The sequence below is a fragment of the Sorex fumeus genome, unplaced genomic scaffold, assembly GCF_029834395.1.
Source record: "Sorex fumeus unplaced genomic scaffold, SorFum_2.1 ptg000094l, whole genome shotgun sequence".
NCBI classification, from domain to species: Eukaryota; Metazoa; Chordata; class Mammalia; order Eulipotyphla; family Soricidae; genus Sorex; species Sorex fumeus.
This window is the reverse complement of record NW_026606151.1, coordinates 20092757-20119902: the sequence shown is the minus strand read 5'-3', so window position 1 is coordinate 20119902 and position 27146 is coordinate 20092757. Positions and strand designations below refer to the sequence as shown.

At 40.4% G+C, this 27146-nt stretch overlaps 1 protein-coding gene across 1 annotated transcript; it reads right to left on the bottom strand.

Moving 5' to 3' along the window:
- Positions 1 to 175: 175 nt before the first annotated feature.
- Positions 176 to 26620, bottom strand: LOC130040142 (E3 ubiquitin-protein ligase TRIM38-like). The gene is made up of 6 exons (XM_056132158.1): positions 26210 to 26620; positions 12730 to 12825; positions 8611 to 8841; positions 3915 to 3937; positions 3700 to 3812; positions 176 to 702 (listed from the first exon to the last, which is right to left on the bottom strand). Exons 1-6 carry the CDS (start codon positions 26618 to 26620, stop codon positions 176 to 178), a joined length of 1401 nt encoding a protein of 466 aa, XP_055988133.1.
- Positions 26621 to 27146: the final 526 nt, after the last annotated feature.

Sequence of the window (27146 nt, the reverse complement as noted above, 5' to 3'; positions counted from 1 at the left end):
TGAGATTCATTCTTGTCTCTCTTTGAATGCAGTTTTATGCATTACAAATGTTTAAGGTGATATTTTAGGTATGGGGAAACAGCCAGGAAGAAATTAGTTCAAATTTCTGTTCCCACCTAGATTTACCAACTACTTCCCATGCTGGTTTAACTAATATGATACTTTTCTTTTTTTCTTACTCATTTGAGGAAATCAGGAACAAAGAAGAACGCTCATGAACCTGGAAATAAGGCCTGAGAGCATGAGAGAAGGAGGCCTTTGGGAACGTGTAGATGTGGGAACCAGTAGTAGCATTGTAGAAGGACACAAGTCCAGCATCACAGTCTAGAATAATCCCTACTACTTCAAGTTTGTTCCTCAACAGAAGGGGAGTGACATTAGTAGAAAGGGCCAAACTCCTCTTGTTCTTTCTCAGTTTGATAATCCAGAATCCAGACCTTGGCTTCCGCGTGTCCCTTGGCACATTGTCCAGACAAACACCTACACCCCACTCGGTTCCTTCTCGCACATCCACTTCAAAGTAATGTCTTCCTGAGGTGAACCTTTCATGGCCCAGGATAGAGGGTAAAGCAGTAAATCCTCCAGGAGTTTGAGGCCTCTGTAAAAATCTACACATAAGTTCTCCAATGTTATGCACTCTTCTCTGATTATCAGACAGATCTAATTCTTGATGAGCAGTATCTGGATCCAGAGTCACATTCACTGAGAAAAATAAAAGTAAAAAACACTTTCTTAAAAATTTTTTAATTTGTAGGCACAGGGTGGGGTGTAGGGTGTACACCAGGCAGTGCTCAGAGCATACTACTGTCCCTGTGGTCAGAAATCACTCCTGGTGTGTACTATGTGGGATGTCAGGGATTTGGTTTTGTGCAAGGCAGGCATTCTACCTATTGTAGTATAGTTCCAGCTGAAACAACTTGTTTTAATTTGTTTAATTTTTGTTTGTGGACTATACCCAGCAATTTTCAGTGCTTACTCCTGGCTCTGCACTCAGGGATCACTCATATGGCTTGGCGGGGGTGGGGGGATGGGGGAGAGGGGAAGGCGGAGGGGCATATGACAGGATGCTCTGCAGTTTACCAAGCTATTGAAAACAGAGTTTTAGACATTCAGTGTTCTAATTGCAAACCCACTACCATTTTCACCATTGCTCCTGACATGTTTTGATACTTAGAGTCTTTTAAAAAATAAACTAGCCTATGTTGAAAACCTAAGTTCCCTTCTTATTTTACATAAGTCATTTTAAGTCTCTAAAATATCAATCTCTTTGTATGTTGCAGAGATTATTGGGAAACACTGAGGGAACTAAGGTATAATATTTATTTAAATGTCTGATTAATGGGAAGTACCTGAGAATTTCTAATAATAATATGATCATCAACCTTATCTCTAGGTTGTAACATTTCTATCATCTAGAATTAACTGGAATTTAATGGTTTCTGTTGTTTTCAAAGTTGAGTTTCCTCTATGGGAAATCATGGAATAGTGAGGCAGAAATAAAACTATTCCTTCTCCAACTAACAAATACAAAATCTGTCTAAGAAAGGTAAAAAATACAACTAATATCATAGAATATGATTAAAGACCTAGAATTTTAGTAGGTCACAAATACATGGTAGTCCCATGGATTTTAAGCATGAGCTCTAATTTCTTATATTAGGAATATTACCTTATAGAAATTAATAAAATTTAAAAGAACTAGGGTCAATGTACATAAAAACTACCTGATCATAGTTGAATAAAACAGGAGAAGAGATGATAAACGTAAGTGGGATCCTGAATGTGTAATAAAATTTTCAAAATTAAATGTATCAATAGAATGTTTTGTTTCTTGTTTCTGGGGGGTCACATCAGCGATGATCAGGAGTTTCTCCTGGCTCTGCACTCAGGAATTAATCCTGTTGGTGCTAAGGGAATCATATGGGATAACAGGGACCATACTCTATGCTAGGTCAGTGCCCTACTCCCTGTACTATTGTCAGGCCCATAGAATGTTAACCATTTAGTAACCACTCAGAAAGAGTCAACCAAACACTGGGTTACCAAGTTAAGTCGTACAAGGACTTGGACTGATTTTCAGGTAACTTCAGTCCCCTCTGCGGAAACACTTTCTGTGCTGTATGTTCTCATTCTTCCTTCAAATCCTTGCTGGTCTTTCCCCATTTTCCCATCTAGCTCTCTTCCTGAAAGACTGACTGACCTCTGATCTCTGATCACTAGAGTCCTCTTCTCTCTCTCTCTCTCTTTCTCTCTCTCTCTCTCTCTCTCTCTCTCTCTCTCTCTCTCTCCCCTTATTTCAACTAATGGGAAGCAGAGGAGAAGGCACCCTGGGGCACAAAGCAACTGAGCAGTAGTGTGAAGTACACATGGCCCTCCCATGCTGACTGGCAGACTCTGAATTCCTCTCTCTTGTCACACTCTTCCATCCTCACAGCGTCCTCTACCTGCCACTTGAGGCCCAGGCAATGATGGTTGTCTACCCATTCCTGCCTTGGGTTTTGGACTATTCCTTGTTCTCTACCCTTCTTCTCATCTTTATAAATAATCCCTTAATTAAACCTCTACAACCAGTTCTTATCATGATTCTGACTCACTAATGAGTTGAGTTCCAGTTGATATTACCAAAACTTGGGAAAAATCCAAAGTATCAATGTGAAGAAAGTTAAAAATTTTAAATAGTGCCAGAGAGATACAATAGTGAGTAAGATACTTGCCCCAAAGTGTGCTGTCTTGGGTTCCATTATTTGTACCATATATGGTTCACTAGGCACTACCAGGAGTGATCATTGAACATAAAGCCAGGGAGAAGCCAAAGGGACACTCAGATGTCACTTCCTAATTTATTTTTTTAAACCCAAATGAATGCATATTTTAAAAATTTTTTTAATAAATTGTACCATACACAATTATTTCTTTGACTATAACACAGTGAGCTTAAAGACCAAATCATTGAGAGATGAATTTAAATTTTTATTATTCAGAAAGAGAAGAGTTTTCAATCATAATATTAACATCTGGGGGCTGGAGAGATAGCACAGAGGATAGGCCGTTTGCCTTGCACGTGGCTGAACCGGGTTCAATTCCCAGAATCTTATATGGTCCCCTGAACACTGCCAGGAGTAACTCCTGAGTGCAGAGCCAGGAGTTAGCCCTGTGCATCGCCAGGTGTGACCCAAAAAGCAAAAAAAAAAAGCATAATATTAACATCTGTAAAATTGAATAACAATAAAATCATAACGTGAAAGTGCACACTACTGTTGAGGCAGAATTTTGGGGGAGGATCTCCCAAGCAGGAGGCCCAGTCACTCCAAGTCAGCTGGATCAGCTGATCAGGGCAAGGCCCCAGGATGCCAGGCTGTCTCCCCTTCAGTGTTGCCACTACCGGGACATTCTGAACACAAGGCATGCTCTCAGCCCAGTGAGCTTTCTCTCTGGTCCTTAGATTAGTTCTCAATTTTTTAAAAAATATCTTTCTCTTTCCATAACTTTTGGCTTTTACAAGAGGTTAGTGAAACATAGAAAAACAATGACTAAAGAGAATTTTAGAAAGAGAAAGCTCAGCTTTGGGATTAGTAAAATGTGTTACTGGGTCAAGGTTCTTACATCACTTGCAGCACATTCCATAATAAGCACCTACTTTTCTTGCATTACACTGAGAGTTAAATAAAACTTTAACAAGGGATTCTTAAGTCAGCATACCTTGATAGCGCTTTAACATTTTTCTGACATTAAAGTAAAGCTCAGAAACATTGCACACATTATGCACCTCCAAAGAAACATCCTTTGGCGTGTCCATATTGATAGGTGAGTTCCTAGAAAAAAGCAGAGACCATAGATTCCTTCAGTGGCTCCTTCTATCCATGTCTCTATGCCCATGCCCCTCCCTGCCCATAGTGATGATATGGGGCACTCACCTGCCCAAGGTGTGTTTTATATCCTGTAGAGAAACAAAAGCAAAGGTGAGTGTAGGAACATCTGAACTTCATGGAGAATGGCATGTCGGGAAGTTCTCTATAAGCAATCTTTGAGAGATATAAGGTAAGGGGCCTTATGGGTGGTAATGGAAGTAAGGTTTCAGGTACAGTGTAAGTTGGTTACTGTTGAGACACTCCCCTGAGTCCCTACCTATAGACACTGAATGGATTTTGAATAGGATGATTCCCACCTGAGTCCCTTGGTGATGCACATTACCACCTCTTTATCAACCTCTCAGTCAGCTGTTTTCCTTACAGCAGACTGTGAGAACCTTTTGTGTCTGAAAACATATCAACCTATGGCATTTGACAAAGGATCAGAAGGATGCTGAGGGCACCGCTTGCTTTCAATGATGTTATCTCCTTAGATTAAGTCCTTATTGGACACTGCTTATCATAAAAGATCTGAGTTCTGAGTCCATGCAGAGTCCCTGACTGAAATGCTTACGTGTTGGTAGCATGTACCACGTGATGGCACAACAGTCATATAATCATAAATTATGATATAAACTTCACTTCTGTTATGGAACTAGACAAACCTCCAGGCAGAAAATGAGACAAGATGCAGGAGAAAGGTGTCTGGTGAATCAGACAAGTGCAAAATTTAATAAAACACAGACTTGACAAAAAGTTTGCATGTGTGATCCACAGTGGAAATTCATAGCAGCAAAAAGAAAAATGGCTTTGGGCATGCTTTCATGTGAGGAACTTCAGAACAGTAACGAGCTCAAGAGACGTGGCCCAAGAATGGAAGTAGATGAAACTACTTACCAGTCAGTACCTGGGAGAACAGAACAGTGAGCAGAAAATTTCCCCACATGTTTATGCATTAATTTCTTCATAAAGCTGAGAGGACAGATGCATTTGGGCATGACAGGGTCTCAGGCCAATATTTGTAGTGGAGTGTACAGTTGCGACCCCAGGGAGATTGGGCACCACCAACATTCTGGACAGAATGGTGTGCAGACAGCTCAGCTCCTTGTGTACTCTGACTATAAATCAACAAAGACCATATTCCCCCCACCCTTGTACCCCACCTACACTTTCAGTACTTCTGAATCAAGGATTCAGTCAGACTCAGAACAAGTTTTATGCAAGAAATAAAGGAGGCCTGGCTCAGAGGTGCACAGTGCCTAACTCAAGGCTTGAGGCAACAGCGTCAGGGTGAGGCCCTGGAATTGTGAAGGGCCAGAGGCATTGCCTCTGAGTACATCACGGTCTTGGCAGTGGCTAGTTGTAACATAAACTTCACCCCACAGCTTTCCTGTGAAAATAGTGCATGTAAGTCAATCTTAGACTTGCTGTTCTAGACAGCAAAAAAACAGAACCTCTACCCTAAATCTCACAGTATCACAACACAAATTATGAAGATTGAGAGCCCACTCAAATCACTGGGTAAAGATAAAAGCCCGGAAAGTTCCCAAGCAAGCAGGAGCTATTTTGCTCATTTTCTCTGAGTTGAAAATTGTAAATGGTGACGATTTTCTCAAAGTAAGAATTGTAAGCATCAATGAATTAAGGAAAACAAAATCAAAGATCTCCAATAAAGTAAGATAACATTAGACAGGGTGCAAACTGTATTGTAATAAGTGAACTTAAAAGTTCATTGGAAGGTTCCAGGAGATGAGTGACAGATTCCTAGAAAAAAATCAATGTTATGGAAAATAAGATATAGGAACCCATCAACAAAGTAGAGAAGAAACAAAGAATAAATGTTATGAAAGGATATCAGAGAATTGTGGGATAACTTTCACAAGAATAACCAATTAAATGAATCCTTGATGGGACTAGAGGCATAGTACATGTGCTTGCCTTGTACACTACCACCTGGGATAGATCCTGGCAACCCATTTTGTCCCCAGAGCTCTCCAGGAGTGATCCCTGAATGTTGAGTCAGGATTATCCCTGAGCACTGCCAGATATGGCCCTTCAAACAAACAAACAACAAAAAAAGGAGACCTTGAGGAAAAGAAAGGTGAGGATGAGAAACATCCCAAGAAGTTATAACTATGCTTGCTCATCAAGCCCATGTTTTCTCTTCAACACATTTATCCCCCCTCCTCTCTCTCTCTCTATCTCTGTCTCTCTCTCTCTCACACACACACAACTTTCTAGTTAGTTTCACTGAAAAACTGTCTTGCTTCACTGAAAAGAAAGTAGAGAAGAAATTATAGCTAAGAAGTTTCCTCTTCTAAGGAATGACCCCCATGTCCAAATCCAATATGCTCTAATAATTGAAAACAAATCATTTCTCTACGAAAGTTTTTTTATTTCCCGCCATCCATTTATTGCTACTCAACAAATATAGATGTTAAAACCACTTGGATCAAGAATTCTAAGACTAAAGATAAAATGTAAATTTTAGATCTATTAAATGTATAAATAGATAGGCAGTCATCCACACAACAAAATTAATAGATTAAATGAGCCAGAAGCTAGGGACTGAGTGGAAATTAGACCTATTTAAATAAAAAGAGTACAGAATTCTTCTTTGTAGAAGTTCAAAGACATGAACAAATGAGACAGCAGTAGAGAGATATGGAGAGAGATGTATGTAACCAACAAAGACTAAGCAGGGCCAGAGATGTGGGTCACGGTAGAGTACATGCCTGAAAAGTGTGGGGTCCTGAATTCAAACTTCAACACTGGAGAGAAAGGGACATAGAGACCCAGATGATCCAGGTGAATACCTAAAATTTTGAGAACCAATATATGCTGTCTCAAGAATCTTATTCTCTATTGATGACCAAATCAGATACCCATTACCAACTTCAGTTTTGGCATCTTTAGCTCTGATATATTATATCTGAATTTTCCTTCCAAAGATTTCTCTTGACCCTCTGGATAGAAAAACAAAATGTATATCTCCTCATGGGATCTGAAAATCCTAACTGACTGACACAGGGACTGAGAAGTCCAAGCTCTGAGTGGGGAATGCTCAGCAGTGTCACTTTTGATCTTGGGATCCCCATGAAAGCTGATTCAGATATAATCTCATATTCCAAAACACTGTTTGGAATCAAAGATAGGAGTGATACTATACTTTTTCTTTACATGCTTCTTTTGTACCCTTACTGCCTTTCCCTGGTACACATTTTAAGTGCATGGCCTTCACTCAATCCCTCACTTATATGTTCATTGCTGCACTATTCACAATAGCCAAAATCTGGAAAAAAACTAAGTGCCCGAAAACAGATGATTGGTTAAAGAAACTTTGGTACATCTACACAATGGAGTACTATGTAGCTGTTAGAAAAGATGAAATCATGAAATTTACATACAGTGGTACTGCATGGAAAGTATCATGCTAAGCGAAATGAGTCAGAAAGAGAGGGACAGACATAGAAAGATTGCATTCATCTGGGGAATATAAAGTAACAAATTGGGAGACTAACATCCAAGAATAGCCGAGATAAGTACCAGGAAGTTCACTCTATGGCTTGGAGGCCAGCCACACATGCTGGGGGAAAAGGCAGCTCAGATAGAGAAGGGAGCACTAAGTAAAGGGTATTGGGAGGATCCTCCCAGGATGAGAGATACATGCTGAAAACAGACTATAGACTGAACACGATTTCCACTCAATGCCTCTTTTGCAAACCACAACACCCCAAAGGAGAGAGAGAACAAAAGGGAATGCCCTGTTGGATGGGGTGGTGTGGGATGGTGGGGTGGGGTTGGGTTGGAGGGATAGTGGGAGCAACGGAGGTGGGGAATGGGCACTGGTGGAGTGATGGGTACTTGATCATTGTATAACTGAAACCCAAGCACAAAATTTTTAAGTCTACAACTGTACCTCATGGTGTTTCACTAATAAAAATAAAAAAAGAAGTTTCTGACTATTAAACAAACTTATTAGAAACATTAACAGGACTCCTTTAAAAGGCAAAAAACCTACTTGAAAGCAGTAAAGTAAGTAAAGTAAAGGCCCTCCCGTTGATCGTCAATTCGCTCGAGTGGGCCCAGTAACGTCTCCATTGGAGACTTTGTTGTTACTGTGTCTGGCATATCGAATACTCTCGGTAGCTTGCCGGGCTCTCTGAGAGGGGTGGAGGAATCGAACTCGGGTCGGCCATGTTGGCCGCTTGTAAGGCGAACGCCCTACCCGCTGTGCTATCGCAGTAGACAAGAAAAACATAAAATGGGCAAAAGTTATGAGAACCAATAGTGGCGTCTTTTCTAACACACACAGTGCTTGCTTGCTTTGAAGTTAAAATAGGGTACAGACAGAGCCACACTTGTAGAGCAATACCCAAAATGAAGAAATGAACTTCCATAAAATCTTTACTTCCATCTCTGGGGATCATTTCAAAGAGCATAACTATATTAATTTTAAAATATATTTGCTTTTCTTTGTTTATCATGGTGTGAATCACAATGGCAAAGACCTGTAATCATCCTAAATACCCAAGACCACATGGTGGATAAAGAACTGTTGTACAAAAAGAAAAGGTGAAATCCAACAGTTCATGCAACTCAGCTAGAAGTATAGGGTGTCAGGCTGAATAAGGTGAGTTAAAGGGAGAAAGTCTGAACTAAGGAAGTCGGCCTTATTAATCCTCCTACTTGCTCACCATCCTGCTCTTTTTAGCATGGTAATAAAACATCTCCTCTGTTTCCTCAAAGTACTCAAACTCACCTGCAGCAAATTCTGTGCTGATTCATGATATTCTTTGTCCAATTCCAGGATGCTGTTCCTGAGTTCTTGTAGCTTGTTGTCCAGATATGCTACATTGTCCTGCAGACTCTTCAGCTTCTGCTCTTTTTCTTTCTTCAGTTGACACATATAAAACTCCTCCTCCAGGTGCAGGAATGTGCGAAGACTTGTAAATGTAGAATGGATTCTTTCTTCCTCATGTTTTATTTTCTCCTGTAAGGTGAAAAGTGCTCAGAAAGAGAATACAGACTAAATGTTCATTATTGGGTAAATACATATACAATATGAGTCACACAGACATAACTGAAATATATTGAATAGTAATATAATACACCTCCATGATTGTGTGAGGAATGCCAAGAGAGAGATAGCCACACACAAAAAAAACCTGTCTTCGAAAACTCTTGAGCTTATTCGCCAACATGGTTTGGCGCATGCCTCAGCTAACTGCAAGCAAACGTCCGAGCTCGCAAAGCAGTGCAGACATGCAATCAAGGAAGACCTCAAAGAGAGAAGAGCAGAAGTGCTGGTAGATGCGGCAGAAGCTGGGAAAAGTATTCATAATGCCCACCTGTCTTTGGCCAACTACAAGACCAAGATGACTGCCCTCTGATGCCCTGATGGATCTATCACATGTTCCAGAAGGACAATGGAGAAGATTATCCATGACTTCTACTCAAATCTCTTCGATAGCCATGTCCACTTGCCAACATACCAAATTCCACAGGATGAATATGTTGTTCCCAATGTTCTCCCTTGCGAAATCCGACATGCCATTTCGTCAGTAAAGAAATGAACAGCACCCGGGCCAGACAAGGTCAGACCTGAACACCTGAAGAACTTGCCATCAGTACTCATCAATACACTGGCTCGGCTCTTCACATGCTACCTGTCTGAATGCAAGGTTCCATCCCAAGGGAAAACCAGCAGGACTGTACTACTATACAAGAAGGGAGACATCCACAACATTGGCAACTATCGCCCAATCTGCCTATTGTCTGTCATCTACAAACTGTTCACTCGAGTCATCCTGAATAGGATTAGCAGAACACTAGATGAAAGACAACCATGTGAACAAGCCGGATTCCAAAAAGGATTCAGTACCATCGACCATATCCACATGATTACTAAGCTCATTGAGGTTTCTCAGGAGTTCAAGATGCCGCTCTGTCTAACATTCATTGATTTAAAGAAGGCCTTTGATTCTGTTGAGATGGAAGCAGTCATTGAAGCCCTAGCCAATCAGGGCATTCAAACTCAATACATCAGAATCCTCCATGAGCTGTATTGCGGATTCACTACCAGGATCTCACCATTCTACAAAGAAGTAATCATTGATGTCAAGAGAGGGGTTCAGCAGGGTGATACCATTTCATTGAAACTCTTCAGTGCCACCCTTGAGAACATCATGCTATGACTGGAATGGGAAGGAATGGGAGTGAAGATAGATGGTCGGCAACTACACCACCTCCGCTTTGCTGATGACATTGTTTTAATAACACCAAACATTAGCCAAGCAGCACAAATGCCCGCCGACTTCAACCATGAGTGTGGAAAGGTCGGACTACAGCTGAATCTTACGAAGACAATGTTTATGAGAAACAATCTCGTTCCTGACGCTCCATTCCTTCTCAATGGAACGACCATCTCCGAATGCAACAGTTATGTGTACTTAGGTTGAGAAGTCAACATGACAAATGACCTGGTACCTGAGCTGCACAGGAGGAAGAGAGCAGCTTGTAAAGCCTTCAAAGCATTGAAGAAATAGCTAAGAGGTTGAAGAACCTCCGACTCCAGGCACATCCCTTTGATTCCACTGTTCTTCCCACATTAACATATTCCTCAGAGACCTGGGCCCTACACAGGGTGAGAATGCTATTCGGGTCTCCCAAAGAGGAACTGAAAGAGTTATGCTTGGAGTATTACGTTTCACTCAAATGAGAGAAAGAATCCGGAGTTTTGGCCTCCATCGATGATCAAGAATTATGGACACTGTCTCGTTTGCCAAAGCGTCAAAAATCAGATGGGCTGGTCATGTAATGAGATTTAGAGACGACTGCTGGACTAGAGCTGTTACAGACTGGATTCCACAGGATGTCAAAAGACTACATGGCCACCCACCTACCAGATGGTCAGACTTCTTCATCAAGATCATGAATGATCGGTTTGAGGTTCTTTGTATTCCTAGAATGAACAGACGCCATTGGGCTACACCAGCAAGTGCACAGGGAGAAATGGAGATGTTACTGGTGCCTGCTCGAGCAAATCAACCATGAATGGGAAGTCAAGTGATCAAGTGTCAATAAGGAAGGAATATTTGACGCAATGTGCAACATGAATGAGTCAGCTAGGCAGTGAGCAAATCAAGGTAAGTAAGAAACATAAGGTCAGTATTATAGAACTCTACTTATATGAGGTAAGTCATATTCACAGAGACAGTGAATACCAGAAAATAGGAAAAAGATGTTTAAGGACTAGGAAGAGAGTTTGAGTTTGGATGATGAATGAGATTTGCAGGTGGATAGAGGCATGGCTGCACAAGCCTATGCACAAATTTAACTGTCACGGAGCTGTTCATTCAAAAGAATAAGAAAAGTGACTTTTATGTTATGCTCACACCCCCTTCCACACACACACACACACACACACACACACACACACAGTTCCTCAGTTAGGGTGTCATAGCCTGAAGAGTTCTCCATATTTCCTAGACCATAATTATGCTCGGGTGGCAGATATTCAAAGGTTGAAGAGGTTGTCATCATTATACATAGTTATTTGAATAAATTCCTTCTGCTTCACCAAGAAGGTGGTGTAAGGAGTACGAATAAAGTGCAGAATAGAGCTTGGCCAAAGTAAATAAAATGTGAATTATAAAGATGAGGTTTTATTTTGATATAAAAATGTGTTCCTTTGTTTCTGATAAGCTTTCTGTTCAAGAAAATTCTGAGGATTCTTCTTAAATAATATTGAAATTTGTAACTGAGACATCACAACTGGAGTAAAGATGACCACCTGGGTGAGTTCATGAGTCTCACCAGGGAGAGGCCCAGTTGGCAGTTTCTGATCATAAATACTAGAAATACCAATCCCAGGTTCAATTAAACACCCTTATGTGTGATTATGAATATAGCAAAATGATCCAATCTGTGGGATACAAATTTTACTTGGTGCAATGGGGACAAGAACTTTAATTTTCCATTTACCTTTCTCATTTCAGAATGTCATCCAATGTCTCTGAAATTAATAAAAGTTATTTATTTTTAAGTGGGAGTCGAGCATAGCTTCAATCCATGTAATTATGAAAGTCTTTTTTTTCTTTTTTGAATTGTGAAGATCTTCCCACCACTCAAATTGCCAGAAATAAAAGCAAAAGACTTTTTTTTTGAGAGATCATATCATATATTTGCACATAAAGGATAAGGACTGAGGTATAAGAGACCAGAAAAGGGGCCAAAATGGCTTACTGGTCTGTGTAATAATATTTTAGTTTAATACACTATATCAATATATCCATAAAATATTTTGTTTCCATTCATAGAGACTCTGGGTAATCACTGTACTAGAGACTTTTTTCTATTTGTCTGTAATTGTCTTTTCTATGTTCTTGTGGTAGTTCTGGTCCTCCGTATTAACAGTCTTATGAAGTTGAGCTCAATGCATCTCATCAGAATGAATCTCTCTCTAAGTGTCCAGAAATAGTTGGTCTCTTTAGCTGAAAAACTTGAGTATCAGATACTGCGTTGTGAAAAATGCACCAAATTAGTGCAGTTGATGTTTCAAAACTGGTAGGGACTTTCAAAGTTTGAGAATTTGAATTCCGTTCAAGGATCTTTCCAGGTGAGCTGTAACATTTATGCTTTCCCATCTCAGATAGTGGGGGATCCTACATAATTAATATCACAAGGTTGAAGCACTTGCAGCAAAAATATAATAGATGCATATCACTAAAGGAGTAAAGGGAAATGGTATTTTCTACATTACTTTTAACAATCTGAAGCATTTATTGAACAATAAATTCTCATAGTGCTTTCACCAAGCAATACATACTATTAGACAAGGTGATCGCATATACTTTAACCACAAGAAGTTTCAACTCACCTCCCAACTACTTATTTTCTGAGTTGTGTCTTGCTTCAGCCGCATATATTTGGATTCTTTGACTTTCAATTTTGTCACTGCTTTCCGGATCTGTTCCTGTGGGGAAAATTGGGTTTAGTTTATTCAAATAGATAACTCTTTACAACATCCAAAAGAAATCACAGGCTTTCGGACAATTAGAATAACGTTGAGTATTTGGTGAGCCCTTACATTCTGAGAGAAAGAGTAATCAGTCCAGTAACACAGTTGATCTCCATGGCAATCTACAAAACTAGGAGATGCTTAACATACTTTCTGTGTTGCAGAAATACATTCTTTGTATGGGTTCAGAAATTTGTTCAAGGGGGACAACATATTCCTCAATTCCATATAGGATTAAGGAATGAGGCAGCCGGACAGTGCCTACTCTGTTATTCCACCAAAGTTCAAGGCAGCCTTCATACATGCCTTTGCATATATGTTAATCTTAGCCTCTCACTGGAGTTCATTCACAGGCATTCATTTCTAAATAGTTAATTACCCCTCTAAGTCTATATTTACTATGTCACCACTCTACATTTGTGGGAATTACATGAATTTTAGAAATTTGTGGCCCTATTTTATTTTGAGACAGAATGGTCTTTTCATGGCAACATTTGTCCTCAGTAAACTAACAAAAACATTCAGTTTCTAGTAGTCCTTTGTGCTATAATTTATACCCTCAACTGTGATCCAGGTTAAAGGTCTAAATTCTACTTTTGTGTCTTCACCTATCTTTCCCTTCACTCAAATCATGGCCTCGGCATGGGGCCGGGGAACCTTTCTTATCTGTGTCCTTGTCATCAGTCTTGACTATAGGAGTCCCTATTTTTTCTCCACACTTTGAGGACTTTTCCATCATCAAAGGATACCAGGCAGGTGTCAATTATTTGTTGTTTTGGCTTTTGGGGTCATGCCTGGTGATGCTCCAGGTTTACTCCTGGTTCTTCACTGAGGAATAACTCCTATCAGTGCATCAGGAACCATATGGCATATCGGGCATCAAACCCCTGTTTGTCTCATGCAAGGCAAGTGCTTGAAAGGCTGTATTATGGCCCCAGCCCCTTCACTATTTTCCAATGAGGGCGATACTCTACCCTGAAATTTCTGGAATGATCCCGGTAGATAGTACTAACTTGAATGTAATTGAGCTGAGGGGTGCTGTCTGTTTGGTCCTTTACTGAAGGTAGTTTTCCAGGGTTGATAATACATCTTTTATTTTTTGAAGGAGATGGAATTTCAAATAAGTTTGGAAGGCCAGAATTGAGGCGATTTCCTTTGTAAGCAACTGAACCTGGTTTGATCATGGCTCTGCATATAGAGCTTGAGTAAAGTCAGGAGTAATGCCTAAGCACAGAGCCAGGAGCAAGCCCTTGAACATTTTAGGTGCAGATAAAAATGGAAGCAAAAATTCCTTTCCAAGGAAAATACCATGACCAGAACTTTCACAAGTGAGATACAGAAAAGATTCAATAATATCCTATACCCTCTGAAATTTTACCAATAGAGACAAGGAATAATGGGATTTCTTGCACAATTTGAGTGAAACAATACCTAATAATGAAAAGAGACAAAGATGAAACCTAAAGATATTATAGACCAATATTACTATACATATACCTAAAAATTCTTAACAATACCTTAGAAAATCAATTCAATAGAGTACACTGTTAGCATCATATATTATGTCTTGTCAGTCTGATTTTGGATTCCAAGGACTGTTCAATATATGAAAGTGAAGAAACATCCCCTATTACAGCAACCAAAAGATAATCATACAATATTTTCCAGTAGAAATAAAAAATCAAATGATAAGGGCAACATACTTTTATAAAAACAATGTTTAGTTAGACAGTAATAGGAAAAATTACTAGAGAATGCTCCTGAGCTTCTACTGGTATTGCCACCATTCCAGGTAAGACCAGTCTCTTGCTTATATCCTTTGACCTACTATGGAAAGGGAGGCAGAACTTTCCCTTCTGCCTAGGTCCCAGTAGGCTCAACACCCACCAACTTCACTGAGTGTAAAATATATCATTGATGGCACAAACAACGCCAACCAGTTCAGGAAAACCTCAGAGAGTGAGTTTAGTGAGACACGATGAAGATGTTTAATGAGCTCAAAGAAATTAGGGCAAACATAATCAACAAAGTGCAAGAAAGACTTGAATTGAGACTACTGCAATCAGACGAAACAGCAGAAATAAAGAGCATGGTAAATTAAATATACATATGCAATAAAAGCCTTGAACAGCAGAATAAAGGCAGCTAGTAAAAGATAAAGAAACTACAAGATGAGAAGGAGGAAACTGCTACGTTGGAAATAGTAGAAAAGAAATGAACCATACCAGGGAAGTACAGGATGAGTCCAGGAAGAACAATAGAAGAATCACCAGTGTTTCTGAAGAATAGGAAAGCAAATTTCATGAAGGAAAAAATAGTTAAAAAATCATCTATAGGGATTTCCCAGAGTTGAGAAATATAGGCACTAGATCCCAAGGCATGAAGGTTCCCAGCACAAATAGACTCAACTAGGAAAACTACAAGACAAATTATGCTCAAAAGGATAAAATCCAAAAATAGACAGACTATTGAAATCAGCAAGAGCAAAACAGGAACTTCCATAGATAGGAAAGCCCATATGATGTACAACAGAGTTTTCAAAGGTGACCAAGAGACAGAAGAGATTGGAGGTATACAGTACAAAAAATCAATGAAATAAAAACATCCCCAGGAGTGCTCTATCCAGCTAGATTATCATTCATATTAGAAGGAACCATACAGAGCTTCATGGACAGGCAAGAGCATAAGGAATTTACAACCTTGAAACCAGTTTTGAGAGAAGTTTTAAAAGAATTCTTTAGGAATTGGAGGAGTTATAGCTGGTAGGGGGATGACCTGATTTTGATCTGTGGTATCCCATAAGTTCCCCTGAGAACTGCCAGGAGAAATCTGAATGAAGAACCAGGAGTGACCCCTGAGCATCACCAACTGTTGCCCGAAACTCAAATATTTCAAAAGGACAAAAACACGGAGCAAACATAGCAAAGGAGTTTCAAGACTTGAAAAGGCCTTTTTTATACATTGATCTAAGAAATAATAGAAGACAAACACATAAAAAATGAAAAGATGGTTCTATATATCTGTACAAAAAAACAACAAATTAACATTAACTGTACATCTTGCTCAAAGTAATTGAAAGTTTCTTTGCAATCTCCATTAAAAATTCCGATCGCATTTTTCAAAGATAGAAAATAACAACTGAAAATTTGTATGAATCACAAAACATCCTGAAGGTACTTCCACAGAGAGCACCAGACCAACTAATCGCTGCCTTCCACAAACAGGTACCTGCCCTGGTGCCCACTCCCCATCCCAATTCAGCACTCCCAAAAGCCAATCACCACTGGGACCCCGGACTGGGGTACCTGTCTCCACTTCCGCAGCGAGCACCAGCCCAACTAGTCGCTGCCCTCCCCAAACAGCCCAGGTCTGTGAACTAGCATCTAGCATCTGGACTGGCGGGGGCGGGGGACGTGGGGGGGAGGGAAGGAGGCTTGGCCACCACTGTAGGGGCATAGCCTCCTCAAAGTGGGCATGGCCTCCTCAAAGTGGGCATGGCCTCCTCAAAAGTGGGCGTGGCCGTTTCTGGGATGTTCGCAGTTATATTTTTCTCTCCCAGCATTCTGGACTTTTATCCCAGCCTTTATCACCTAAATCTGTGTAAAAATTCTGGCTACCTCAACTACAATACAACAATAATCCACTGGGCTACTCCAATTCTAACAAAAGACCAGTACGCAAAGAAGCTGTACAAGCCTAATTTTAAAAGAGCAACTCCTCCAAAGCTTCACTAGATACCCGTCATAAGCCAAAGAAAAATGCCTGAGAGGATGGTCAGACTCTAGAAAGGGAGAATGGTGACCACTATCCACTGAACTTAACCAGAATTCTTTCACATGATAAGAGAGAACAGTACAAGTGAATTTCAGGGTTTGACCACCAGACAATCAAAACATCGTGAAGAAACAGTGCAAATCTCCACTACAAGGAGAAGACTAAGAAAAGATTCCTGAATTCTCAACCGGGGTTATTCACAAATATGCTCTCTCCGATAAAGAATTCTGAGATAAAATGTAGAGGATGTTTAAGGTTCTACTCAAAGAACCAATGGAGGAGATATCCAGAAAACTAAAAGAAGAAATGAAAGAAACAATAGAAGAGATAGTCGAGAAAATACAGGAAGAAATGAGAGCAGAAATAAAAAAAAGCTACAAAAACAGTGTCACAAATAAAGGATTCGGTAGAAGAAATTAAAAACTCTGTAAGTGCCCTTAGCAGTAGGATGAATAGAGTGGAAGACAGGATCAGTGAGCTTGAAGATGGGGAACAGAAATCCCACAGGGAAAAACAAGCAATGGGAAAAGATCTCAAAATAGCTCTAAGGAGAATCAGAGACCTAGGGAATGATGCCAAGAGGAACAACATTAGAATCGTTGGAGTACCAGAAGGACAGGGAGGCAACCCCAGGAAAAAGCCACAGTCAAAGAAATCATTGCGTAAAAGTTCCCAGAGTTAAAGAATGCAGACATCCAGATCCAAGGAGCCAGAAAGGTGCCAGCTAAAAGAGACCATAATAAAAACACTCCAAGGCATATCATAGTCAGAACAATGGATGCTGTGGACAGAGACACAATACTCCAAGCAGAAAGGTCAAAGAAGGAAATCACATACAAAGGATCACCCCTTAGATTTACAGCAGACCTATCAGAGGGAACCCTCCAACCCTGAAGGCAATGGTGGGATATAGTGAAAAAACTCAATGAAATGAACGCCTCACCAAGAATACTTTATCCAGCTAAACTTTCACTCAAATTTGATGGAACGATATACCATTTTGTAGATAAACAACAGATCAGGAACTTCATAGATTCAAAACCAAATCTAAAAGAAGGATTAAAGGGGCTCCTGTAAGATAAGAAGGAAAACACTTATAAACACAACCAATCCCTACAGAAAGATGGCACAAAACCCCATGACAATAATCTCTCTCAATCTCAATGGTATAAATGCACCAATCAAGAGACACAGAGTGGCAAAATGGATCCAGAAACAGAAACCAACATTCTGCTGTCTATAAGAAACTCATCTGAAAAATCAGAGGAAACACAGACTTAAAGTTTAAGGATAGAAAACAATCCTGCAAGTCAACAGCTCCCTCAAAAATGCTAGGGTGGCCATACAAGTATCCGACAATGTAAGTTTCAGGTTAAAAAATATTAGAAGGTACAGCCAAGGCCATTTTCTATTTATCAAGGGATACATACAACAGGAAGAAATCACACTCTTAAATGTATAAGCACCTAATGAGGGACCAGGTAAATATTTAAAACAACTGCTAACAGATTTTAAGGAGGATATTACTATAATATAATGGTAGTTGGAGACTTCAACATCGCCTTATCACCTCTGGATAAATCAACAGGAACAAAATTCAACAAGGAAACTTTGGCTTTGAAGGAAGAAATAGAAGACAGGAGCCTAATAGACCTATACATGGCTTTACACCCCAAAAAGAAAGAATGCATATTCTTCTCCAGTGCACATGGAACATTCTCCAAAATAGGCCACATACTAAGCCACAAAACATACCTCCATAGAATCATGAAGATAGAAGTAGTATCAAGAATCTTTTCAGCCCATGATGTGCTCAAGATAGAAGCGATTCACACAAAGACATCAAAAAACAAATCAAACACCTGGAAATTAAACAACTCAATGTTGAACAACGAGTGGGTCAAGAAGGAACTCAAAGACAAAATCAAAAGATACCTGGAAACAAATGAGAATGAAGACACGAGCTACCAGAACCTATGGGACACAGCTATAGCCTTGCTAAGAGAAAAATTTATAGTGTTGCAAGCATGCCTAAGGAAAGAAGAAGGGGCCTAGATAGATAACCTAACCACACAGCTCAAGATTTTAGAAAAAGACAAACAAAAGGAACCCAAAATTGGCCGAAGGAAAGAAATAATAAAACTTAGAGCAGAAATTAATGACATGGAAACCAAAGAAACAATCCAAAAGTTCAATGAAACCAAGAGCTGGTTCTTAGAGCAAATAAATCACAAACAAATCACAAATCATCCTGTTATTCGTCGATTGCCTCGAGCAGGCCCCAGTAACGTCTCCTTCATCCTAGCCCTGAGATTATATTCAAGGCTCTTTAGGAGAATGAGACCCATCATTGTTACTGGTATTTGGCATATTGGGTACGCCACGGGGAGTTTGCCAGACTCTGCCATGTGGGCAGGCTACATTTGGTAGCCTGCCAGTTTGTCCAAAGTAGGAATGAGATAATAAGATGTCATAATAAAATGTTCCGGGAGCTGGTTGTTTATAGTCTCAGAGTCTTGGCCGTTGATGGGATTACATGGCGCCAGGGGGCCAGTTGGTGGGTGTGACCCCCACCTACTGGAATTTGGAGGATCTGGGTGGAGGATGCTCGGCCCCAATTTGAGTAGGCTTGGAGGTCTCGACCCTGGAACCCGCATGGCTTTGTCCCTCTGCCAGTACCTTCATGTGTGCGGAGAGTGGTCTCAGCTTGGTGGTGGCTGGTCCTGGAGGTCTTCAGCTGCCGGAGCCCTGGTCGGGGCGGGGAGGAAAGCTCAACCCGCTCCCCTCCAAGGGGCCCCAGAGAGCAAATAAATAAGATTGATAAACCACTAGCAAGACTCACAAAGAAAGAAAGAGAGAGAACACTAATAAACTGAATCAGAATTGAAAATTGGGACATTACAACAGAAACTAATGAAATTCAAAAGATCATCAGAGACTACTTTGAGAGTCTGTATGCTAAGAAACAAGAGAACCTAGAAGAAGTGGATAAATTACTGGACTCTTATAATCTCCAAGGATTGAACCATGAAGACTTGGGATACCTGAATAGACCCATTCATATCAAGGAAATTGAAGTGGTAATCAAAAGACTTCCAAAAAACAAAATCCCAGGCCCAGAAGGGTTGACTAGTGAATTCTTCCAAACATTCAAAGAAGACCTTTTGCCAGTTCTCCTCAAGCTTTTACAGGAAATTGAAAAAACAGGAACTCTCCCAAACAGCTTCTATGAGGCACATATCTCCCTAATGCCTAAAACAAACAAAGACACTACCAATAAAGAAAACTATAGGCCAATATCCCTGATGAACACAGATGCGAAGACCCTCTACAAAATATTAGCAAATAGAATCCAACAACATCAAAAAAATCATACACCACGACCAAGTGGGATTCATCCTGGGGATGCAAGGATCATGTAACATTCGGAAATCAATCAACATAATCCATCATATCAACAAAAGTAAAAATAAAAACCATATGATCATATCAATAGATGCAGAGAAAGCTTTTGACAAAATCCAGCACCCATTTATGATGAAAACTCTCACCAAAATGGGTTTTGAAGGAACTTTCCTCAAGATAGTCAAAGCCATCTACAACAAACCCACGGCAAGTATTATCCTCAATGGGTAAAAACTAAGGGCCTTTCCTCTAAGATCAAGGACAAGACAAGGATGCCCACTATCACCACTTCTATTTAACATAGTACTAGAAGTACTTGCAATAGTGATTGGGCAAAAAAAAGAAAGATATTAAAGGTATCCAGATAGGAAAGGAAAAAATCAAGCTCTCACTATTTGCAGATGATATGATACTATATCTCGAGAATCCTAAATCCTCTACCAAAAAACTTCTAGAAACAATAGTCTTGAACAGTAAAGTCGCAGGCTATAAAATCAACACCCAAAAATCCATGGCCTTCCTATATGCAAATAATGAGAGAGAGGAAAGCAACATGAAAAAAATAATCCTGTTCACAATTGTGCCCCAGAAAATCAAATACCTCAGAATCAGCCTAACTAAAGTGGTAGAGGATCTCTACACTGAAAACTACAAAATGCTATTCCATGAAATAAAAGAGGATACAAAGAAATGGAAAAATATCCCCTGCTCATGGATAAGAAGAATCAACATCGTCAAAATGGCAATATTCCTGAAAGCATTATATAGATTCAATGCGATCCCTATAAGGATACACATGAAATTCTTCAAAGAAATAGATCACGCACTCCTGAAATTCATATGGAACAACAAACGCACACAAATAGCTAAAGCAATTCTTGGGAAAAAGACATGGGGAGGTATTACCCTCCCTAATCGCAAACTCTACTACAAAGCGGTAATAACTAAAACAGCATATTACTGGAACAAATCCAGGGCCACAGACCAATGGAACAGGGTGGAATATCCTTAAACACAACCCCAAATGTATGAACATCTAATCTTTGATAAGGGAGCAGGAAATGTAAAGTGGAACAAGAAAAACCTCTTCTACAAATGGTGCTGAAATAAATGGACAACCACATGCAAAAAAATGGGCTTAGACCTTGACCTAACACCATGCATAAAACTCAGATCAAAATGGATTAAAGATCTCAACATCAGGCCAAAATCCATAAGATACATTGAAGACAAGGTCGGCAAAACCCTCCAGGATATTGAGGCTAGTGGTATCTTCAAAGATGACAAACCACTGACCAACCAAGTGGAAACAGAGATAAACAAATGGAACTATCTTAAATTAAGAAGCTTCTGCACATCAAAAGATACAATAACGAGGGGGTATGGTGCTGCCAGCAGGTCAATCTGTACCTGTGAGGCAAGTGTATCAGCAGCCTGATAGCATCTTCAGATTTCCAGGTACCCCAAAATTGCTTCTGTGCCTTTGGCCACACCCCAAAACCTGGGGCAAACTTTACCAAGAAAGTTAGTGGCCAAAAGTTAGGTATGTGGGAGACACACCCACAAACCACCTCTGGCTTAGCTATATAATTGGAGGCATGGCCTCTTTGGTTCCTAAATGAACTACTTAATGGCCATGATCCCAGAGACTCAGAAACGAATCTCAGAACGCAAAGACTTTTGGCAGAAATGCATCCTGTTCCTGAAGTAGGTTACTGGGGCTGGGCCACTCCAGGTGGAATAGGTTTCGTGCCTTGGCCTGTTCCCCTTGGTGGCCTGGTGATCACAGTCCTCCAGAGGCCACTGAACAGTCAGGTTTGGGTTTGCAGTGACGAGACACACGGGGACATCAACAGGTGGGGGTGGAACCAGCCCTTTTCTCTCCATCCCAGCAAGACCCCAAGTTGCTGCCTACAAATGACCTCTCTGGCTCTTGATCAAGATGATTAACGGCCATGATCCCAGAGACTCAGAAACAAATCTCGAAACCCAGTGGCTTTTGGCAGAAATGCATCTGGACCACATGCAATATGGCCGCCACCTCAGAACTTATTGGAAAGCCAGGTATGAGCCGGCAGTGATGGGGCAACTGCAGTCCTCATGGGAAAGGGGATGGTATCGGCTCGTCCTTCATGCCCTACCAAGGTCACAAGTTGCCCCCCACAAGTGGCTCTCCTGCATGGTCATGGCTCCAGAGGCAAAAGGACTTAATCCTGAGCCCAGCAGCTTGCGGCAGAAAAGTGAATGGACCATGCATTAAACTATAGCACCAAGCCTCCCTGGGAGGGAAAGGTTGTTGTTCCCTTCCAACCCCCCACCCCCCCAGCAGCAAGGTGGTCGCTGCCTCAGAGCTTATTGGAAAGCCAGGTATGAGCCAGCAGTGATCAGGCAACTGCAGTTTCATGAGAAGGGGGGGGCGGTACCAGCTTGTCGTTCACGCCCTACCGAGGTCATGAGTTGCCCTCCACGAGCGGCTCTCAAGCACGACCATGGCTCCAGAGGCAAAATGACTTAGTCCAGAGCCTGGCAGCTTGTGGCAGAAAAGTGAATGGACCATGCGTTAAACTACGGTGCCATGCCTCCCCAGGAGGGATAGGGTGTTGCTCCCTTCTGTCTTCTCCTCCCTGAAAACAAGGTGGCTGCCGCCTCAGAGCTTATAGGAAAGCCAGATATGAGCTGGCAGTGATGGGGCAACTGCAGTTTCATGGGAAGATGGGCAGTACCGGCTCATCCTTCGCCCTCTACCGAGGTCCTGAGTTGCCCCTCACGAGTGGCTCTCCAGCACAGCCATTACACCAGACGCACAGAAACCAATCTCATAATTATCTGGCTCTTTGCAGAAATCCAAAATTGTGCTGCCACAATAGCGGCCATATAACATTATATGATTCTCATAACCAGCTTTAGTAAACAAAGTATTTCACAATGCCTTTTCAGCAGTTCTGATTGTTGGGGGGGGGGTGGATTCTAAACAGTAGTGGTGCATCTTTTGTCAAAATAATGAATGTAATCAATGTAGGAAGAGTAAAGTGGAAATTATCTGCCTCACAGGCATTGGGAGAAGTGTGAGGGGGGTATTTTGGGGTTCTTGGTGGTGAAAAATGAGTACTGGTGAAGGGAGAGGTGTTTGATCATTGTATGACCGAGACTTAAACCTGAAAGCTTAGTAACTTCTCCCACAGTGATTCAATAAATAAATATAAGACTAAAAATAAATAAATAAATAAATACATAAATAAAACTATGAAATAAAAAGAAAAGTAAGGTGGCGTTCATGCCCTATTCAATCAGCTAATCAGTGGCTGAATAAATAGCTATACTCCTACATAAAAATGTTTTCATGAGGTCTATTTTTTGCCAATTTTTTTAAATTAAAGAACTGTGATTAAAAAAAACAAATTGAACTTCCATTTGACGCAGCAATACCACTCCTAGGAATATATCCCAGAGAGGCAAAAAAGTACAGTCGAAATGACATCTGCACTTCTATGTTCACTGCTGCACTATTCACAATAGCCAAAATCTGGAAAAAACCCGAGTGCCCACGAACAGATGACTGGTTAAAGAAACTTTGGTACATCTACACAATGGAGTACTATGCAGCTGTTAGAAAAGATGAAATCATGAAATTTACATCCAAGTGGTACTACATGGAAAGTACCATGCTAAGCAAAATTAGTCAGAAAGAGAGGGACATATATAGAAAGATTGCATTCATTTGGGGAATATAAAGTAATAAATTGGGAGACTAACACCTAAGAATAGCAGAGATAAGTACCGGGAGGTTTCCTCCTTGGCTGGAGGCCAGCCACACATGCTGAGGGAGAAGGCAGCTAAGATAGAGAGGGGAGCACCAAGTAAAGGATGTTGGGAGGACCCTCCCAGGATGATAGATGCATGCTGAAAATTGAATATAGATCGAACATGATAGCCACTCAATGACTCTTTTGCAAACCACAGCACCCAAAAGGAGATAAAGATCAAAAGGGAATGCCCAGTCACAGGGTTCGGGTGGGATGGCGGGGTGGGGCTTGGGAGGGATGCTGGGAGCATTGGAGGTGGGGAATGGGCACCAGTGGAAGGATGGGTACTCAATCATTGTATAATGAAACTCGAGCACAAAATTTTGTAAATCTACAACTGTATCTCATGGTGTTTCACTAATAAAAAATTTTTAAAAAAAGATTTTGAAGGTCACAAGCTCACGTGCACGGATGCACACACATGCATACAGAGAAACTGAATAAAACCAAAAACCCAGAAAAAAGACCATACATATCTGGTTACTTCCGATAAAGGATAATACAGGAATTTATAATGTAGAAAGTAAGGTCTCTTCAACAAAGAGTGCTGGGGAAACTGACGAGATCGGGCACCAGGGTGGTATGGGCATAGACAATGCTGTGAAAACTGAGTACCCATTAACAAAATTGTGAAATGACTGCTCCTCACACCTTACACAAAAACTAGTAGAAAATGTACTAAAATCTTAGACATGAGACTAAAAGCCATGAATTACAAGAAGAAAAATACAGAAAATAAATGCAGCATGGTTTCAGCAATAACTTTGAAGAGTTGATTCAATAGTCAGGGAAACAAAGATAAACAAGCAAAAGTTACACAGGATTATATGGAAATAAAAAGAATGTTTTGTTAGATAGAGAAAATACCAGTGAAACAAAAAGTTATCATATGAAGAGGGGGAAACAATTTATATGTTACATATCTAAAGAGAAGTTAATAATCTAGCTTTGTAAAAAAATCAAAAACTCCTAAATACCATTTCCAAAAATAACAAAACAAGCCAAAGAAGTGAATACACATTTCTCTCTCTTTCTCTCTCATTCTCTGTCTTTCTATTTCTCTTTCTTTCTCTCTTTTTATAGAGGGTACTCATAAGTGCTCAGGGCTGTGCTCAGGAATCACTTCTGGTAATACTTGGGGAACTATATAAGGTATCTGATATTTGAACCAAAGTTAGAAAGCTTATGCCTTTCTTCCTATACCATCTCTATGGTCCCCAAATGCAGATTACTCTCAAGAAAAAATATAGACTGAAACAGGCATAGAAAAATGCTCATTATTACTTATCATATGACTGAAAAATGCAAATCAGAAGAAACCACTCAGTGATATGAGAACAGTCTATACCACATACACCAGGAACAAAACTTTTGATGAATTTCTGTAGAATATGAGCAGGTATACAATTTTTGGGGGGGTAAAAACTCATTCGGTCTTATGAAATTCATTACAAAGGGACTGAAAATGCTTTCCTGGCCAACTAATGTCTATGCTTACAATAGCACTGTAGCACTGTCCTTCTGTTGTTCATCGATTTGCTCGAGTGGGCACTAGTGACATCTCCATTGTGAGACTTCTTGTTACTGTTTTTGGTATATCAAATATGCCATAGGGAGCTTGCCAGACTCTGCTGTGCGGGTGGGATAGTCTCAGTAGCTTGCCAGGCTCTCCGAGAGGGACGGAGGAATCAAACTCGGGTTAGCTGCGTGCAAGGAAAACGCCCTACCCGCTGTGATCTAGAATTAATACTAGAATTAATTCTATGTATCTGGCCAAAGAATACAGAGCCCTCACTCAAAGGATAAAGTCACACACACTGCTATTTAAAATACTAAGTATAAAAACAAGAAATCACAAGTAATGAAAAAAAATCACAAGTAAAATCACAAGTACCCAATAATCCAATGGTTCATAAGGAAGATATGGTTTATTCATACAACAGGATCCTATTCAGTTATAAATCTAAAAAGTTGAAAATATAAAATACTCCCATTTTTGACAATTTGGATGGAGTGGAGGTGTAATTATAAACAAAATAATTCAGAAAGAAATACTAAGAATCACACTCACAAATTCAATATAAAGAAACTGAGTAAGGGAAAGGAAACATTAGCACATGGATTCTGACCAAATGAGAAGCCTTGAGGAGCTAGAAGAGGGAGTTGATCAATGGATGGAGGCAGATGAATTCAGCATTTTTAGTGAGGATGCCATGACAACTCACCTTGGCTGTGAGTGAATGACCACACCTGTAGCATATAGTACAAGGAAAATAATTTCTGTCAAATAAATAAGTAAAAGAGGCTTCAGAGCAACATGAAACATGGTTGGGAAGCTTTCTGGCCCACATACTCACCCTGTAACCTTGGCATGCATCTTCAACAAGAGCAGTCACATGTCCTTTGTGCTGTGGTGAGTGCTCACAGTGCAAGCAGATGAACTGACCACCATCTTTACAGAACAGGTGGAGCTGCCCTTCATATTTCTCACACAACCTTTCGTGCTCTGTCTCCTTGATGGTTTCAATGATATTTGTCAGATGCTTGTTGGGCCAGATGCTATCACTTTTAAAAGGTTCCCGACACTGGGGACAATGAAATGTCCCTGGAGATGATGTTTCAGAGCTTCTGTTCTCAGTAAAGCCCACTATGCACACAAGGCAGTAGCTGTGCCCACAGTTGATGTTCACAGGCTCAGTCATCAGCTCCAGGCAGATGGGGCAGGTAACTTCCTCCCTCAACTTCTTGGTAATTGTAGCTGAGGCCATCGCTTTTCCAATAATGCTGCAATATTGTATCAAGAGGCAGAGATGAAACAACCAGAATTTTCCAGTGTGTAAGAAATGTACCTCACTTGAGTTTCTGTGCCTTCTCTAAACCTGAAATCAGTCTGAGATATGGATTAGGATTGAGAAGATTCATTTCATGTCGCTGTGTTTTGAAAGATGATGCTTACAATCACAATGGTCCCTTAAGTGGAGTATAATTAAAATTAAATAAATGTTAATATTTAGTGCCTTCATTCCATGCACATAATTGCATCTCAATTTATTATTTACTTGAGTCTGTAAAGTCCAGAGAAAAATTCCTTTTCATTCTAGAAATATTTTGCTCCTGGGAATCAGAGTGACAGAAGGACAGGCTTCCTCACAAAAGCTGAAGCAAAGAAGGGAAACTCAAAAGGGATGGAGACACTCCCATTTTGTGAATAGTTACTTCATCAGTACTGGGTTGATGTCTTTGTAACTGGTGTTGGAATTGTGCTGTATGAAGGATTCCTTGAAAAAAAATCAC

What these genes read in the sequence shown, in the direction of transcription:
- LOC130040142 (XM_056132158.1), bottom strand. Translation starts at nt 26,620, where the DNA reads ATGGCCTCAGCTACAATTACCAAGAAGTTGAGGGAGGAAGTTACCTGC. An exon ending in ATGCATGCCAAGGTTACAGG is followed by an intron (nt 12,826 to 26,209) that starts GTGAGTATGTGG and finishes TTTTCCCCACAG; the next exon opens with GAACAGATCCGGAAAGCAGT. An exon ending in CAGCACAGAATTTGCTGCAG is followed by an intron (nt 3,938 to 8,610) that starts GTGAGTTTGAGT and finishes GTTTCTCTACAG; the next exon opens with GATATAAAACACACCTTGGG.